This window comes from Chenopodium album, chromosome 26, assembly GCF_948465745.1.
Source record: "Chenopodium album chromosome 26, dcCheAlbu1.1, whole genome shotgun sequence".
Taxonomy (NCBI): Eukaryota; Viridiplantae; Streptophyta; class Magnoliopsida; order Caryophyllales; family Amaranthaceae; genus Chenopodium; species Chenopodium album.
The window spans coordinates 3,648,549-3,668,261 of NC_137859.1; the positions used below are offsets into that span (position 1 = coordinate 3,648,549).

The 19,713-nt window shown below is 33.0% G+C and overlaps 2 protein-coding genes across 2 annotated transcripts; one reads left to right on the plus strand and one right to left on the minus strand.

Annotated features, from left to right (window-relative positions):
* Positions 1-981: 981 nt before the first annotated feature.
* On the plus strand, positions 982-6,441 carry LOC145616179 (protein SMAX1-LIKE 6-like). Its single transcript, XM_081670869.1, has 4 exons — positions 982-2,486; positions 3,424-3,652; positions 3,882-5,378; positions 5,822-6,441. The coding sequence occupies exons 1-4, from the start codon at positions 1,219-1,221 to the stop codon at positions 6,236-6,238; spliced, it is 3,411 nt and encodes a 1,136-aa protein (XP_081526995.1). The 5' UTR covers positions 982-1,218; the 3' UTR covers positions 6,239-6,441.
* Positions 6,442-13,896: 7,455 nt separating this feature from the next.
* Positions 13,897-18,653, minus strand: LOC145616180 (translationally-controlled tumor protein homolog). The gene is made up of 4 exons (XM_081670870.1): positions 18,614-18,653; positions 17,872-17,945; positions 14,154-14,314; positions 13,897-14,017 (listed from the first exon to the last, which is right to left on the minus strand). The coding sequence occupies exons 1-4, from the start codon at positions 18,651-18,653 to the stop codon at positions 13,897-13,899; spliced, it is 396 nt and encodes a 131-aa protein (XP_081526996.1).
* Between the last annotated feature and the right edge of the window lie 1,060 nt (positions 18,654-19,713).

The window sequence follows — 19,713 nt, forward strand, 5'->3', positions numbered from 1 at the left end:
GAAAGACAATTCAATCACTTATATATGAGATAGTGCCTATTGTCTATTGTGTGGTAGAATTGAGACTTGCAAATATCTCCCCTTTAATTATGTTACAAATAACTGTCTTTTTCAAATTCTTTATACAATTTATTCTTGTAAAGGGATAACAAAGAGTAGGTGATGATCTAAAGAGAAAATTGTTTACAATTTTCTTTGCATTGATGCAATTGAAAAACATTCACTCTATCCTACTTTCAAACAGTACATTTCTATGTTGAGCACCCCAAATTAATATAGTACTTTTCATATCTAATACAAGACTAAGTTAAACAATGAATGTTTCTTCCAAATTAGCCTTACTTTTATATATGATTTGATGCATACACATTAATAAACATTTATGTGCAATTACAATAATTTGAGCAATTTCTCCTACAAGGATGACTTTTAAGCAATTGTAAAACATTATAGTGGGACGGAAGAGTCTTAATTATCATAAAGAACCTTTATTAAAATCTCAATCAAAAGGGTATGTAATAAAGTGCTTTGTACACCCTTTGTTTTTAATCTTTTTTTTTTTTTTTTTTTTTTATGAATTTCCAAGTCGAAACTTTATCGTAAAATTACTTAGAAAAATATTGATTAAATTTAAGCTAAAACATGTTAATAAAATCAATAATTATATTCGCATTTCAAAATATTAATTTTTATAATTTAAGTTTTCAACCAAGAAATAGTTTTTTATTATTATTATTTTTATAAAAAAGGAATTGAAACAATAGTAAGCAAAGTCAACTTGTGAAATCCCAACCCACAAATTGAACCAGAAACAGAATTTTTTCAATTTCAATCAAACCCAATAAAATGTTCCATCAACCAAAAAGTATGGTGGGGAACAAAACAAAAGCAAAAACCAAAAATTTAAATAATTTTATTTATAAAAAATAAAAAAAATAAATAAAAAGAAAGATCTTTTACACAGTAAGGAAGGATCTAATACTCACCAAGCGTTTTTTGCTCACTGGACAATTCCATTTCTTCTTATTTCTCTCTTTTTCCTTCCTTTTTTATTTTTATTTATCCATTTATTTTCTGCCACTCCAAATATATTTCCATCTTTTCCCCAACAATTATTATAATTATAATAATTTTGTTATTTTCACAAAAAAAAAATCCCAATTTTAATTTATAGTAAAAAATTCCGGTGAAGTCGCCGGAGAGTCGCCGTAAAAGGTGATGCCGACGGCGGTAACAACGGCGAGACAATGTTTAACAGAGGAAGCAGCAAAGGCATTAGACGACGCCGTATCAGTAGCAAAACGAAGAAACCACGCACAAACGACGTCGCTTCATGCAGTCTCAGCTCTACTCTCTCCATCATTCTCTCTTCTCCGAGAATCCCTCACACGTTGTCGGAGCTCCGCGTATTCTCCCCGTCTTCAATTCCGAGCACTCGAGCTTTGCGTTGGTGTCTCACTCGATCGTCTCCCTTCTTCCAAAAATACCCCTGACTGTAATGACGATTTTGCCCCTCCTATCTCCAACTCTCTAATGGCCGCCATTAAACGGTCTCAAGCTAATCAACGCCGTCAGCCGGAGATGTATCATTTCAACAACCATGTCAATTCTAACTCGAGTAATAGTACAAATAGTAATAATAATAATAATGGGAACATTACAATTTCGTCTATAAAAGTTGAGTTGAAGCATTTTGTGTTATCGATTTTGGATGATCCGATTGTGAGTCGGGTATTTGGGGAAGCGGGTTTTCGGAGCTCCGAGATAAAGATATCGATATTGCATCCGCCAAGGTGGGGTCCGGGTTCGGGTTCGGGTTTGGGTTTAAGCCCGAGTACGAGATGTCCACCATTGTTCTTGTGTAATTTGGTTGATTTTCCGGGGTATTTTGGGGAGAGTGATGAGAATTGTAAGAGGATTGGGGAGGTGATGGTGAAGAAGAAGGAGAGGAATCCTCTGCTTGTGGGTGTATGTGGTAAGGATGCACTTTCAAGGTTTAAAGAATGTGTTTGGAAGCAGAAATTTGATGGGTTTCCTGTTGGAATTCAAGGGTTGAAGTTGGTTTGTTTGGAGAAAGAGATTAAGGAGTTTGTTGCTAGTGTTTCGAGTTTCGAGGCAAAGATTCAAGAGTTGGATTTGAAGATGAAGGAAGTTGGATCAATGGTGGAGAGTTGTGGGTTAACTAGGCCTGGAGTTGTGGTTAATTTGGGAGAGTTGAAGGTTTTAGTTGATGATGATAATGATGATGATGAAAATGATGATAAAAATGGTGATGATAAATTGAAACAAGTAGTGGTTAAGAAATTGAGTAATTTGGTTGAAATTTATGGGAAAAAGATTTGGTTGATTGGTTTTGCTGCTAATTATGAAACTTACTCTAATTTTGTGGCTAAGTTTCCAACAGTTGAGAAAGATTGGGATCTTCATCCTTTGCCTATTACTTCTTCTAGATCTTCATTTGATGGTTTTAATTCTAACAAATCCAGGTGAGAATTTTATTATTATATTATGATTTCTGTTATTTTTTAATTCACTATATGACAGACTACATTTGTTTGGTGTGTAGACGTAGTCGGGTTGATCTCAAGTCTTGAGTACTAGCCCCGAGTCTTAATCAACATGTGTTGTGTTTTAATGTTGATTACTATATGTGATATCTTTAATGTTTTATTATACTAGTATATGGTTATTTATTTAGGTATTTTTAGGGGCTCTATGCTGTCACATGTTTATGGAAAATGAATTGAATATATAAACTCCAGTGGTACAACTAAATCATTTTTATATTATTTATGATCATGGGGGTTGTAGAAGAAGATTAAACAATTTGCATTTTCTCACTATATTTACTGAATGTAAAGTTCATTGCTGAATCAAACAAGAGGAGGATTTTATGAATGAAGAGAAATAATGGGAAAGTGTTGAATTTAGTTGTGTTACTTGTGTTTGTTGATGGCAATTTTGCTGGCCTTTCGTTCGACGAAAGATAAATAAGCTAAATCCTGGAAGAGGATGAAGTGATCCATTTTGGAGTATTATGGTAAGGGAAGAGCAATTTATTTGAAATACGGAGTAGAGATTTAAATTCAATACCTTTGAAAGAGGCTAATTTTATCCATTGTTGGGAAATATTCCATAATTCTTCCTTTCAATCTTGCCAAACAAAAAGTTGTGTGACTAAGTTTTTGCTTTTATAACTCATCAACTCATGATTTGGAACGTTAAATCACTTTGATCACCTAATTGTGAGTAATGAGTGCGTAGATTATTGGCTAACTTGAAATGTTTGGGAGTGGAACCACAAATTGTTGATTTGTAAGTGCATGTTTGTGCGGCGAAACCTTTGATATATGTATGCAGATTTGAGCTTCTGACTCCTTTGCTACTGAATCTGACAGTCGCATGTGCATGATATACTTACAGCTTGATGGGGTCCTTTGTTCCCTTTGGTGGTTTCTTTCCAACACCTTCTGACTACCGACCTGCGTTAACTGCTGTGCAACACTCATTTACTCGTTGTAATGGCTGCAACGAAAAGTATGAGCATGAGTTAGGTGCTGTCTTGAGAGAAGGATCATCTGTTTCATCTGCTGATCAACACTCTGCAGGTTTGCCTTCCTGGTTGCAGAAACCAGAATCAGACTTGAGCAAGGTGTGCAACTCCTTTTCATTTTTCCCCATTTTTTCATACAATGATATATCATATACAAATTATATGCTTACTTGTACGTAAACATGCACTAAATCTATATCTTGGCTTAGGGAATTTAGACTTTTAAGACTATTATATCCTGTAATTTCTTATGTAAGTAATATGTTCAATATTGGTTATGAAAGTGTTGGTAGAAGTTTTATATGAACTACTCATCCATTCAGTGCAGGTCAAGGATGTGAAAGCAGCATCAAACGATAATACTAAGCTCCTGCAGAAAAAATGGGATGATCATTGTCGGCTTGTTCATCAAAGCTCTATGTTTCCTACTCAAGGAGTCTCTTTAGCCAGGTTGCAAGTTCCCCAGCCGCCATTGGGCTTCCCATTCATGACAGAAAATATGCAGGGTGGCAGCTGCAATAGCGGAGAATCTTCTTTGAATGAGAGAGCATGCTCAGGTTCTAGTTCCGGCATGCAGATTGTAATACAAAATGTATCTCCTAAAGAGCAATCCACCACAAAACCTGACTTCCCTAAACCAGCCATAGTAGAAATACCACATTGCCAATCAACTGAGAGAGAGCGCATAGCTCCCCTGGTGTATCCTATTGATAAACTAAACCTCCCTCCAAATCAAACCACAACTGTTTCTGTCACTACTGATTTAGGTTTAGGAACAATCTATGCATCTAAAGGCGACTTAGAGAAGCCTTTCTTGCAAGATCGTCAAACTCATTTACAGCACTTGCCAGCCCCCATCTCAACTAATCAGGGGATGATTAACAAGAGAGATTCTGCACAAACTGCTCAATCTTTCTTCCATGGACTGGACCCTAGTGAATACAAGCCACTTCTGAAAAAATTGAGTGAGGCGGTTGCATGGCAAGGTGAAGTCATCAGCAGAATTGCTGAAATAGTGTCATGTTGCAGGAGTGGAAATGGACATCAACGGTCTGCAAGCATCAGAGGGAATATATGGCTCAGTTTTCTTGGACCTGATAAAATCGGAAAAAAGAAGATTGCTGAAGCATTAGCTGATGCAATGTTTGGAAGCAGAGACCGCCTAATTTCCGTGGATTTGAGTTCGCAAGATAAGACTAACAAGGTTAATTCCCTTTTTCTTTGTCAAGGATCACAGGTCTTTGACATAAATAAGAGCAGAATTACAGTTGTGGATCATATAGCCCAGGAATTGTGTAAAAGGCCACACTCTGTTGTCTTCCTTGAAAATGTAGATGAGGCAGATTTAGTGGTACAAAATAGCTTGTCCCGTGCCATTCAGACAGGTAAATTTCAGGATTCACGTGGCAGAGAAATCGGAATAAATAATGTGGTTTTCATTACAACTTCTACTGTGACCAAGGATGAGAGGAGTCTCTCTCCAAGGAAGGAATTTATCAAATTTCAGGAGGAAGAGATCTTGGAAGCAAAAAACTGGCAGATGCAGCTAGCAACCAGAAGTGTTTTAGCTGATGCTAGCAGAAGTAATGAGACAATTGTTTCACTTTTGCCCTCAAAGTGTGCCTCAAACCAAGAATCCCCAGCCAAGAGGAAGCTTTCCCACATTATCAATGATACCTCGGAGAACTTTGAGGTATCAAAACGTGCCCACAAAACCCCAAAAAGCTCCCTTGATTTGAATTTGCCATTGGAAGACGAAGAAGGGAAAATTCTACAGGACTGCCATACGACCAGTGTTGCTCTATGGTACAGAATGTTGGGCTTCTAAGAAAGAGCATATTAATAAGATGGAGGTTACGGAAATGCGCATGTTAAGGTGGATGTGTGGAAACACTTTAAGAGATAGAATCAGAAATGAGGTTATTCGCAAGAAAGTAGGTGTGGCGGGCATTGTAGATAAACTAAGGGAAAATCGTCTGCGTTGGTTTGGACATGTAAGACGGAGACCCGAGGGTGCACCGGTGCGAAGAGTGGAAGAGTGGGACCATGGAGGGATTAAACGAGGAAGAGGGAGACCAAAGATGACTTGGTTGGAAGGAGTGAGGAAGGATATGAAGTGCATGGATTTACGTGAGGATGAAGTTTTGGATCGTAAGGGATGGAGGAGAAAGATTTATGTTGATGACTACACGGAATAATCAAATTTGGTTCATGTTAGCCGACCCCACTTTTGGGATTAAGGCTTTGATTGATTGATTGATTGATTGATTGGAAGACGAAGAAGAGGCTGCTGATATGGACATCTGTGGAAGAGCGTGGCTGGAAGGTTTCTTTGGCCAAGTGGATGGAAATGTAATATTCAGGCCCTTTGATTTTGATGCTCTTGCAGATAAACTGTTGAGGAAGGTCCGCTCAAAGTTTGAGGACACATATAGAGGGGAGAAAGTATCACTAGAGATTGAGCATGAAGTGATGGTACAAATTCTTGCAGCAGCCTGGTCTTCGGACAAGGAAGCTGTTGATCATTGGATTGAACAGGTTCTGTATACAAGCTTCGCTGAAGCCCGGGAAAAGTACCGCTTACCTGCTGAATCTGTTGTTAGATTAAGCTCTTGTGAAGGTGTTCCTGTCAAAGAATGGGTTTCTAGTATCTGTCTTCCCAAGAGAATTAATATTGGTATCTGATTTTCTCGTGTTCTCCTAGCTTTTTGGTTTAGTGTAATCTATATTATAGCCTTGAGCCCCAGATTACAGCCTTGTTTAGGCTAAGTGATCTGATATTTATAATTTTTTTCTTGGGTCCTTTTTGCATGTATGTATTTTATGTGCTGCACTTTTGACCACAGTGAGGAAAAAAAGATGTATAAAGCTATCCTAGTCTTTAGATATATTATGTATATGTTTACTCTAAAGTCCCTCCTCCTCTCCCCTTAGTTTTTTTTGAGCACGACTTATAAGACCATTGATTATACAAACTAGCTTTTGGACCCGTTCTATGCACGGGTTATGCTTAAATTATAAATTTATTTGAAACTTTGCAAATAATCTTGTCACCAAAAAAAAAAAAAAAAAAAAAAACCTTTACAAATTATTTGAATGAATTTATTTTATCGTCTTTTGACATATTAGAAATATTTTATGAATTTGTAGCAATAGACTAATAGTTGTAGAAAAAATGGCTTAAAATCATAAAATCATATCTCTATCGCATGATACATTAATCAACAATTTGTATAAAAACTACTTTGTAAATACCAAACACTTATTATAATTTTACAATTTTTACATCAAATGTGAAAGCATGATATTCTTCTTTAGTCTTTACCAATATATGTCTCTTATATTGCGCTTAATATCTTCAAAATTAAAGCCCCATGACACGCAAACAATGTCATCCTATGGAATTTCTATAGTATTCTTGCCACCTCAATATTTCCCTTTTCAATCATCATCTTTATTGTTGTAGAAATTTCACATAGAATTTTGAGATATAAACTAATTTTTTAGTTTTTGAAACTTAATGGGTGTGAAAAAATCTTTATTGAAAATTTGTATTTATATAAGAAGAGGGGGAAGATTAGGGGTCATATTAAAGAAATGGATTATGAATGTGAATAAATTGAATTGATAGATGGAATCATGGAATAATGAGAAGAGGAGAAGGTTTAGGAAATTTAATTTGTTATTGAATTAAAATAAAGATTACAAAATATAAAAGTTATTGAGAAATAAAGGGGGAGATGAAGAGAGAATTTCTTTGAAAACATAAGGAGGGAGAATGAATAAAGAAAGGTGAGAAAGAATGATGACATGTGTCAATTTTGGTTTGTGTTTTTAAATACTAAGTATAGAAGTATAGATATAGATATAGATTTTCTATGAAAATCGAAATATCTATTTTTCTTACAAATAAATTTTCTTAAGATAAATTTTCAGATATCCAAAGAAAATCTAATATCTGGTCCAAGAAAAAAAAAATGTATTCCATTTGATTTTTATTGGTCGTATTTGAATATTTCGGATCAGATATCTAGTTATTTACCCGGCTACACCTGGTTGACCAAGGATTATGTTGAGCCTCAACTTCCCTGCGCGCAATAAACCGAAAATATCCGAAATGTTAGAAACCGAATCGGATATCCGAATTTTCGGATCGGATTAGTCAGATCTCGGATCGAATTTTTTGCCCAGCCATAGGTCAGAGTGACCTAAGAAAGGGCACGCTTTGCAACGACCCTATAAATAGGAAGTTTCCCCCATTTTAGGGAATGTCCAATCATTTATTACAACCCTATTATCTCATATCAGAGCTCCAACCACCCGCATTCTCCGTTGTTTTGCAGGTACAGACACCACCTGACCAGTGTTCGAGCTGTAACTCTCCCAGGGGACTAAAAACACCCAAAACACATGCGACATGTAAGCTTGCAACTTTATTTAACCAAATAAATAAATATAGCTTGATCTAGATTTGAACCCACAACCTCTAACAAATAAAATTATATACACCTACCATCTTGACTAACTTTTATTAGTGTTTTTTTTTTTTTTGAAAAAACTTTTATTAGTGTTTTAAAATACACATAATTAACATTATTCTTCATATAAGAGTATAAAGTAAATACACATTTGCAGCAAAAAAAAAAAAAAAAAAAGTAAATACACATGAGGTAAAAAACCGTAACATCCGAGGTAATACTCGGATCTCACACTACCTATATAAACAATTGAATATAATAATCAAATTAAAGAAGTAAAAAGTACAAAAATTATGCAATCATCGCACGAGATTAACCTACTTAAAAGAAAAATTAAAAGTAAACCCGATAGATCATGCTAGCCTACATACATTCATCGTTTGATTGGTTTCTCCCACATCCAAAATTACCAAATTAAAACTCAAAACACAATGGACATAAACACAGCATCGGCAGCCCGATTAATTTAGAAAACCAAGCCCGTAAATCACCTCAACCCAAACCCACTGAATTAAAATCTCCATAAAAAACCCTAGCAACAATTTCTCCCAAAAAGACGTAGTGAGTATTTTTATAGGGTGAAGACTGAGTAGAGCTGTCAATTCAAGTAAATGGGTCGGGTCTGAGTCGGGTTAGTGTGGGTCGAGTCATATCGGGTCGGGTCAGTACGGGTTAGTGTCGGGACCTATGCCGGTCGGGTTCGGGTTGAGTTATGCTTGAGGAGTCTTTTTTCACCAAAAAAATGCAAATTAGCCGAAGCTGAAGCCGTTCTCAATATCTCATCGCAACATCATTAATTGGTAAGTTTTCCTTTAACTTTCTCTTGCAATTTCATCAATTGCTGGCGTTATCTTTCCCAATTTCTATGAATTCTCAAGTTTTTTTTTTCAATGTGATTGAGAATTGTTAGGGTTTTTGCATAAGTTTGGTATTATTTTATGTACATTGTATGAACAATTGTGCATAATATTTGAATTCACTAATTTAGGGTTTATATAATTGCTGTTTGTGTGACTCTGCTGCCAAATTTTTTGTTTATACTTAGTATATTGTAAGCAATATTTACATGTAATGTTGAATTTTCATGCTTAATCATATCAATTTTGGCGTTGCTGCTATAAATTGCAGAATGATCCAATGTCGCGCGCTTTAGATGATATCGTCAATGAAGTGTTTCCTGATGATGGTTATATTAACTATAAACCTGACAACAATTGTATAAGGCGTTCCCCTCCCAGAGTAGACCCTGAGGATGTCGAATTGCTTAAAGTATCTGACGAAAGGCGCAGGAAGGTTGGAATTATCAGGAAACCTTATACTGCAAATGACTATCATATTTTAGGCTCTCCTTTGATTGAATTGTCCTCACTTTGCATACATCTTGATGACGGGAATCCGTCTTTTGATGTTTATGGTTCTATCTGGCTTGTTGATGATGATGATAAGGGTAGAGTGGAACACCTTTTCTTTAACCGTGAATTCACTAATCCGGTCAATGTTAGTAGGAAAAACAACCAACCAGCTACCCTTCATAGAAACAAACTCCAAGGCCCTTTTCTGCTACCAGACCGTTTTAAGTTGAAGTTGAAACTTGTAGATAAGATTCGAGATATTGTAATCATTGATGCTGCAATCGTGTTTGATTTAGATGACATTGTCTACGACAAAGAACATGAGTTAACGTTTTATGGGAATGGGATGGTCACTCTGAATTATACTATGCTTAAATGTGGACTCTTAGCTCGTGTGGCATTAACTGTTCTAAAAAACCATGGAAGGAGCATACGTGATATAAGTGTTATGAATGACATTGTTAGTGGTATCGATGTTGGGGGTACCATTTCTGCTACCACTGTCATGGAGAGTGGGGAAGAAATTTCACGCGTCATATTTGATCCAGAGGACACTGGCATGTTCCTTACTCCGCATACATTGCTGCTTCCTTTGGCAGTACCTGCATATTCCTTCCTTCAACTTAAAGCAGATTTAGTGGTTGATGGTCAGCCATTTGTTAGTGACTTTGCTTTGGAATTCATACCCACCAGAATGTTTGGAAGGAAAGAAATTGCAGGGCAGAAATGGCGCATCCTAGTGGTGGTGGATTGGAAATATCCAATTAAATCTAATAATATGGACCAATGCTTTAGAAGTTTTCAGATGATACCAAGTAGTTTAGTTGACTCTGATCCAGTTCCACCAGGTCTTCTCCAACAGGACAGATTTTTGGACCCTGAAAAGTGTAGTACTGATTACCCTCCCGAACAAAGTGAACAACACTCTGGTTGTGGAAATAAGACTACTGAGCAAGGATGTTTTCTCGAGTTGGCCACTAAAAAGGATAGTTCTGAAGGATCATCCCACGATAATCCAATTGAAGCATACTCAAACCATGAAGACGCAGGAGAAAGTAATATTGAGGAGCCTCAACGAAAGTGGTCCACGGTTGGTGCATTTGTTTCTTATTGCTGCTTCACCTCAATTCCTGTTTTTATGTAATGTTTCAGTGTATGCAAGTCACCTATAGATTTTTATTCTCTTTTTTTTTTGGTTTCAGCTACTTCATGATGAACTACTGTCAGATGTGAGCAATCAGAGGTAAGTGGCGCTTGGATCCTTTTCCAATTTTCTCTAAAACATTTTGTCTCTTCAATTAATCTCTGTTTATTAAATAAGCAATATAGTTATACCTTTTGGTAGTGTAATTTAAACTAGTGGTGTGACAACTATAGTAGCTTTCTAGTTCTAATGGAAATTGGAGGTGGCTTATGCATTTAATGGTAGGAATGAGCTGAAAAAGTGTTAGTCTTACTTATTCTTTGGATTTAAAGATTTAATATTTGAAAAGATGGAAGAAATAATATTAGGAGTAAAACATAGGAGAAGGAACGAGGGCCAAGGAGGTAAGGAGTATTGTGTAAATATCTTTTGGGATTGTCATTATGTGATCTCAAAACCATTGTTATTTGTTAACATTAAATTTGACATCATATTTGAAAAGATCGTATTAGGATGCTTCGTATAAGTATTTGATTGTTTGATGAGTAGTAAAGTGTGACTAATTATTTGTTCTTCCTTAATTTTTCAGTATTCAGCATATTTTTAAGGTATTGAAATATAATCGAATGCTTGTGGAGGTTTTCTCGATTTATATTGGTTCTTTTGGTCGTTCTGGCGATGCTCTGCGACTCTGCGGGAAAATCTCAAGTTATGATTATTTTAACTTATATGAGATCTTTAAGAGAGACAACATGAATCCTGTCAAGTTGCATCCCCATACAAATGTAGTCCCAGTAGAGCAGCCTCATTGTTACAAAGCCTTCAGTGCAGAATTTGGAATGTTTTTTGACCTCAAGGATGTTGAAGGGCATGAAATTAGCAGAGGTTATGTGGAATGGGGTGCTCATTCAATTTGTGGAAAAAAAGACAAGCGGATGCGTTCGATTGTACGAGGCAAACATGGGTTTGCAGCTGTTCATTATACGATCTTTGAACATGGTGTATCAGCTAATCTGAAGGTTACTTTGTTGTCTGAGAAAAGTAGTGAATCTAGTGATGTTTGTCGAGTTCATGGGAAGATATGGGGTAGTTATAGCACCTACAAATACAAGAAAGTCTATGAAAATGAATACTATCGAAGCATGATTTTTGAAAAGGGCGGGGCTGAGTATGTGGAGGTAGAGCCTATGAAAGAACAGTTTGTGGAGGCAGGTGGTGGTGGTGGAGGAGTACCGTTGTCGAAACATAAAGTTGCTGTGCCAGTGGATGCTTCCTTCATTGTTGAAGTTGCCTTAAATGTTGAAGGTGAGTATCGTGATGCACTAAGAGGTATAGCAACTTTTAACTATGTAAAGCCTAAACGTAACAAAATACATTCTGAGGTGGTTAAAATTGAAGGTCGGAACTATAGCTTGTTAGTGTATGTGGGTTGGCATTGACAATATGTGGATTTGACACTGTTAGTTATTATTATGGATATGATGTCAAGTGCTGTATTGAGTCTACAAACAGTTGAGACTAATTTGTGTTTGTGTTCGTTGTTATTAGTATGGATGTCAAGTACTGTAGATGTTTTCTTGTGATGTTTTATTTTGATTGGAACTATTAATGGAGGTCACTTTGCTTCTAAAGTTAACAATTATTGGAAAATCTACACATTTGATATGAATATCAACTTGCCAAAATTGTATCAAATCCGGGGTACTGGATGCAACTTTGTTCTGCTCAAATTTTATAGCTTGAAGGTCTGCATGCCTTTGTTTTTGGTTTAGTATAGCAGGAATTTTACCTACTATTGCAAGTATTAATGATAAAATAGATTGGTTTTGTCTCTGTTTAATATCTTGAATTTTTCAATCGAGACCGTCTTTACCAAATTATGTAGTATATGTCTAGTTAGTTTCATGAAGGTGGTAAAATGTTGAAGTAAATAGTATCACACATGAATCTGGCAAGAACACTGCAAAAATCGATTATTTTATTGAATTCCATCATAATCATAGTTGTGTATGCTTATAAAAACTTGATTGATCGCCCACAATCTTTGCCCTTAAGCTATCTAATTTGATGATTTATATACAGATTTAACCTAGGTAGGTCAGTAGGTGTTTGTAAATTTTAGTCCCTGATTTTATGAATACAATTATCATTTTTATCGACATTTTACCTACGGAGTACGAAGATAGGTTTTTGTCTTGGATCAAATGCAAGCATATCTTGTGAACTTTCATAAAACTAGTTGGGTTGTTGGGTGCAATTATAGTTACATACATGCGTAATAAAAATTTATAGTCTCGTGATCTTTTAAGATTTATCTTGGTTTTAAGAATTCATATAACATTTTTTGGATACATACTTAGAGAAATTGAATTGTGTTAAGTTGAAGTGTAAAAAAAAAAAAAAACTTTTCTTCATCCCAAATGCTTTCTTTCCACTCAAAAAAAAAAAAAAAAAAAAAAAAAAAAAAAAAAAAAAAAAAAAAAAAAAAAACTGTTTTTCATTTGTGTTACTTAGATCCTATAACTTTATGATATTATTATTTTTTTAATTACATAAAAATAAATAGTTTATCTTCCTCTCTTTCACTTTTTACTCTTTTTCTACGAGTATCTCTTTACTATTCCACTCTTTCACCCTAAATCTATAATTATTTTCAAATAATTAAAAACAAAAAACATTGTAATGATCTATACTTTTTTTTTAATTTATTATTATTATTATTATTTTTTTTTTTTTTTTAAGGGTGTAACGATCTATACTTCAAATAATAGTGTTATTGAATTTAAGGGAGCATTCAAAGGTAAATTTTCTTAACTTTTACAGTTTTTTTTTTTTTTTTTTTTTTAATTTTTTTTTTTCTAATTTTGTTATATATTTCCTTTTCCTTTTTAGGTTTATATTTTTTCTAATTTGCATATGGTTTAATTTTTTTGACGTCGTGTTTTTTTGTGATTTTTTTTCTTTTATGCGTGTGTTTAAATACTATTTTTGCTAAATTTTGAATTCGATCTTCAAACTAATTTTTTTGATTTGATTATTTATATTTTGTTTGATTGTGTTTTTTAATACACATTTAAAAAAATCTAAAGAACAATCCAAATACACAATAATACAATTCTTTAATTAAAAGTGTATTTAGCAAAATCTTAATTCATGTATCGCACGGGCTAAATACTACTTACATTAGAAATTAGCTAGAAAATTAAACAAAGATAAACTAAATCCTAAAATGTTTATAAAAAAAGAAAAACCCCTTTTAAGTAAAAGGTAAAAATGTGTAAGCAAAATCTAAATTCTATACTCTAAAAGAACTTAATAAGAAATTCCAATAATAGTTCAAATAGAAATCTTGTAATGTTTGTAAACGGTCTATGTAAGTTTGAAACGCCTTAAACCATGGCCAAAATACAAAAAAGTTGGGTTTTCTGCATTCTCCCGGTAGTAAGAAAATACTCTAGCACCATTCTCATGCATGCTTGGACCAAGATACCTACACCCATAGTTCCACAAATAACATGTTCAAATGCAGAAAACAAACTTATTAAATCAAGTGAAAGTGCAACACATTCCAATAAAGTTAATTGACGTATGAAATAAAAATTAATCTTAAATAAAGAATAATATACCATTTAAGATTTCCAGCCTTTATAAGATTGAGAAGCTCTTTTAAAGCATTTGTACTATCGTCTTTAAATTGTTCTTTATCATCATCATCAATCTCCTCCAATAATATATTACTGTACGCTTTAATCCATGACCTGAATTTTTCTAGTTCAAAATTAACCTCCTGAAAAAAGAAAAAATTATTGTAATGTTGAAATCAATTGAACAATTAGTAGGATAAGATAACAGGTTCAACACAAAATAAAACTTATTGTATCAATCAAACGTTGTTTTACCACTAAAGAAAATTTGTCAACAATGTCCACTACGAATTCATAATTATCATCGGAATAATTGTGGTCGTCGTCGTCTTCATCATCATCATCATCTTCATCTTCATCTTCATCTTCATCTTCATCATCATCATCATCATAATTACCTGATGAATCTGGACAGCCCCCTTTTTTTAATCATCTGCATACATGATCGGATAAAATTTATCATACAAACTGGTAAAAATTTGATTAGTTTTTAAAATATACTTCCTTCGTTTTCTTTTTAATTGCAATATATTCTTCATGTATGTATTTTTTAAAAGGTGATCAAATTAGGGGTAAACATGGTTTGGTTTGGTGCGGTTTGAGTTCAAACCAAACCATACCGCAAAATACGGTTTGGTTAATTTTTCAAACCAAACCAAACCAAACTATATTAGTATTGAAACCAAACCAATACGGTTTGGTTTGCAGTTCATGATGAGATTACATTTTTTTCTAAAAATTGTCAAATAGTACTTCATTAATTTATACTCCGTAATAAAGTTTAAATAATTAGCCCAAACCGATTAAATTGTACTACAAAGTTACAATAAAAATAACAATCCACTAATCAAGTGCTAACACATAATAATAATAATACATAACAATTATAAATTCATAATACATTTGTCAAGAAATAAATATTCATATGAAGTATTACATTATTATAGTAATCTAATATATATATATAAAGGGGAATTTTTTCCCGAGATTTTAGAGCGCCACGTAGGATTTTTATTTTTTAAAAATTATTAGAGCGCCACATAGGATTAATATTTTTAAAAAACTACAATTGTATTATGCCACCTAAGATTAGTTAACGTGCTACGTAGGATTATAAATTATAGCTATATCCAATAAATGATTCAAGTGCCACATAAACATAATTGACCAATGAGATTTTAATAGTTACGTTAATTAAATACGAAATATTATCTTTTGAGATTAGAAATTTTATCTAATATTTTAAAACAAATACGGATTATGATATATTACGTACAACTAATAAAATAACAAATGTAATCACATAAATAATAGATGGACCCGTGCATCGCACGGGCTTCACCTAATTAATAATAGAGTAGTATTGAACATATAGTTTTTATCTATTTTTCATGTATTTTTATTTATTTTTAATATATAATAATTAAATTTTTTTAATTTAAAAATTATATTAATATTAAAATACGGTTTATTGGTTTACGGTTTGGTTTGGTTTATAATTTTTGCAAAACCAAACCAAACCATAAACCATATTTACAAAAAAAAAAAATCAAAACCAAACCGTAATTTTATAAACCGCAAACCAAACCAAACCGCTAAAATACGGTTTGGTCTGGTTTGGTTACGGTCCGGACCAAACTGTGTACAGCCCTAATCAAAATACTATAAATACTAGATAGGTCACATGCCATACACGGTATATTTTAATTTTCATTATTAAATTAGCATTATATTTAATTTAAAAATTCTAAAACTATTGTGAACAAATACCAAAACTATTCTAAAACTGCATGAGAAAGGATTTGACCATGAGTGAATGTTTTAAGTACCTAGGGTCGATCATCCAGAAGAATGGTGACATTGATCAAGACGTGACCCACAGGATTAAGTCAGGGTGGCTTAAATGGAGAGCGGCCACGGGAGTGCTATGCGACCGCAGCATTCCCTTAAAGTTGAAGGGAAAATTCTACAGGACTGCCATAAGACCAGTGTTGCTCTATGGTACAGAATGTTGGGCTTCTAAGAAAGAGCATATTAAAAAGATGGAGGTTACGGAAATGCGCATGTTAAGGTGGATGTGTGGAAACACTTTAAGAGATAGAATCAGAAATGAGGTTATTCGCAAGAAAGTAGGTGTGGCGGGCATTGTAGATAAATTAAGGGAAAATCGTCTGCGTTGGTTTGGACATGTAAGACGGAGACCCGAGGGGGCACCGGTGCGAAGAGTGGAAGAGTGGGACCATGGAGGGATTAAACGAGGAAGAGGGAGACCAAAGATGACTTGGTTGGAAGGAGTGAGGAAGGATATGAAGTGCATGGATTTACGTGAGGATGAAGTTTTGGATCGTAAGGGATGGAGGAGAAAGATTTATGTTGATGACTACACGGAATAATCAAATTTGGTTCATGTTAGCCGACCCCACTTTTGGGATTAAGGCTTTGATTGATTGATTGATTGATTGATTGATTTCATGTCTTTACAAAAATTAAAATAAACAATATCACGTGAAAGAGTTAAGTACTTTAGTCAAATGAGTATTTTAAAATTATGTCGAATGACTAATGTTTAAAATGGTTAGTAATTAGCGACAAATTAATTATCATCTTAATGGTTGGTATTTAACGACCATTTTTAAAATCATTCGCTAATATAGTAATATATCATTTTACTGACTGATTTAATTTGACTCCCGTCGGTAATATTGATTGGTAAAAACACGTTTTCTTGTAGTGGTCATTGATCGTATGAGTAATTTTAGATTTCAAAGACAAAATTGATGTATCCTTTTTATTTCTTACTATTAATCAAAGAAGTATTTATAAATTATATATGTGTATGCTTTTTTTTTTTGTCCTAATTCATTAATTATTCTTGTCACTTATATGAAGATTATATATTCTTAAAAAAGATTTTCAAAGATTGCGTTTTTTTTAAGTAATTATATGTTGCCAAAACACACCTATAGTAGTTGCATATCCATCTATATATAAAATGAAAAATATCTTTACTTATTTTTTATCAAAGACAAAATTGGTGTATCCTTTTTTATTTCTTACCATTAATCAAAGAAGTATTTATGAATTATATATGTGTATGCTTTTTTTTTTTTTTTTCATAATTCATTAATTATTCTTGTCAATTATATGAAGACTATATATTCTTAAAAAACGATTTTTAAAGATTGCGTTTATTTAAGTTACTAAATGTTGCCAAAACACACCTATAGTAGTTGCATATCCATCTTTATATAGAATTTAAAAGATCTTTACTTATTTTATATGGTTAACTAAGACAATTATTATTGTATATAATAATTTTCTAAAATATAAAAATGTTATATCTTTCATGGTGTGTCTTTTAGTGTGTATATATATATATAGTTATTATTATAATTATTATTATTTTTTGAAACATTATTATTATTATTATTGATAAAGTTTCATAATAAGAATTTTCTTGTAAAGTGTATATTACATTACTCCGTATAATATTTTAAAGGTCAAACTAGCATAATAACAAGTGTTTTCTTAAAAAAAAATTGTATAAACAGGTGTGTTATATATGATCATGGGTTTGTCAAAAAAAAAAAAAATGATCATGGATTCATGGGAATTGAAAAACTTCTGCTAAATTGTATAATATTATTTTTTTTATGCACAATAAATCCGGTTTAATTTAAAAGCTAGTGAAAGCTCATACCTGTCCTTCCACCTCCCATAAACAACCGTTGAAGCGTTTAATGTGGGGAAATTTGTCTGATAAAATTTCATCACCTGAAGAAAAAAAAAAAAAAACATTAACACTATCCAAGATCACTAAAAAAAATAGTTTATATTAAAAGTTTATCATTTCAATAAACATGCTTTTCTACTCAATTCATAATATTATACAGTTTATGTTTTGTATATGGATTATGGATAATTACGTACTACTCCATACTATGAAGTATTTTCATATCAATTACTCTGTATTCTATTATAACAAGTACCCTGGGCGTTAGATAGTAATCAAATATACTTTCTAAAAATGATACTGAGTATTAATTTAGATAGAAACCAACTTTTTGGTCAACAAACGGGTAATGTTGCTAATTTTAGTCACTTGAGCCGTTGAGCCCTTAAAATAGATGCTTATTTAAGTTTGAATTATGTACAAGTAACATACTTGAAATTAAATTAAATAGAATGTGTACTTGAGATTTTTTTAAAAGTGATTGGCCTATAATTAGAATTATTTTTACCAAAATTTCCATAAATAAGTAAACATAAAAAACAAATCTTTCTTATCTAATTATAAGTATTCAAGTAACACAATAGCTAACACCCAGAGGAACTGATATTACATGGAAAACACAACATAAAGATTATTCAACCATCATTCAAAATTCCAAATAAATTTTAAGGGGTAGAGAGAAAATAGAAAGAGTGTGTGAGACGTTCACCGCTAACAATATCTCTAAAAACAAACACAGGTAAAGCCATCTCAATTCAGTTACTAGTAAGGGTAAAAATGATTTAGCTAAGTTTCAAATTGCCAACTCAATTACCCAAATTTATGCTATTGCCTTAATAATGCATGATAGGTATGCCAAAAACAAATCAAATATATATACTTCATATAGAACAAGTGTATTTATGTAGGAATGCCATATGTCACTTTGAAATTTACTTTGTACTTATTATCTAATTTACTAATCAATAACCAAACTATGCTGGGATTTTTCATTTAATACATGGTTGAAATATCTTTATGCACAACATGGAAAATGAATGTTTTTTTTAATGATTTTTTTTAAAAATAATTTACTTATGGCCTATTCACATTTACTGAACTGAGCCGAACTGAACTGATTGGAACTGAACTGAAGTGAACTGAACTGATTAGAGCTGAACTGAACTGAACTGAACTGAATTGAGCTTAAATGAATATTTTATGTGAGAGGGAAATTAAGAGCTGAACTGAACTGATTGGAGCTGAACTGATTGGAACTAAACTGAACTGAACTGAACTGAAATTAAGTATATGTGAACAGGCCCTTAGTCGATCAACAATTGGATTTTATCAAAATTAACAGACCTTTCATCTTATTTTGGTCAAAATTGATCAATGTTAGATCATGAATTTTATGATAAAAGAATTTTCTTCTTATCTTTTACCTTATGATCGAGATTTGAAATTGTTGGAACATTCAGAATTTACAAGTGATGGGATGCAATTTTTTAGATTGAGTTCGCCAGATGAAAAAGATCATTGATTACAAGGGTTTTAATGAGCAAAAGGCCTACAAGCTATGGTTGCAAATCTAAAAATGAAAATATATATGCTTCTTTATGGTTTGAGAATATACATGCAAAGAGATTAAGGGAGGATGAGCCACGAGTTGATAACTTGGAGTAAGTTATATAGATAATTAAGGAAATGATTCATATTGCAAGAAGTTATATATCCAAGCATCGGATCTTGAAATTGGATCTTCTTGAACAAGTTGCTGAATACATACACTAAAGTAATTGAATAAATGTGCATGCTTTAATTTGTAAT

Coding starts and splice junctions, on each gene's coding strand:
- LOC145616180 (XM_081670870.1), bottom strand. CDS start 18,653: ATGGCTTTACCTGTGTTTGTTTTTAGAGATATTGTTAGCG. Junction 17,946..18,613: donor TTTTAGAGATATTGTTAGCG/GTGAACGTCTCA, acceptor TTTTTTCTTCAG/GTGATGAAATTTTATCAGAC. Junction 14,018..14,153: donor AAGGCTGGAAATCTTAAATG/GTATATTATTCT, acceptor CTATGGGTGTAG/GTATCTTGGTCCAAGCATGC.
- LOC145616179 (XM_081670869.1), top strand. CDS start 1,219: ATGCCGACGGCGGTAACAACGGCGAGACAATGTTTAACAGAGGAAGCA. Junction 2,487..3,423: donor TTTAATTCTAACAAATCCAG/GTGAGAATTTTA, acceptor ATATACTTACAG/CTTGATGGGGTCCTTTGTTC. Junction 5,379..5,821: donor GGTACAGAATGTTGGGCTTC/TAAGAAAGAGCA, acceptor TTGATTGATTGA/TTGGAAGACGAAGAAGAGGC.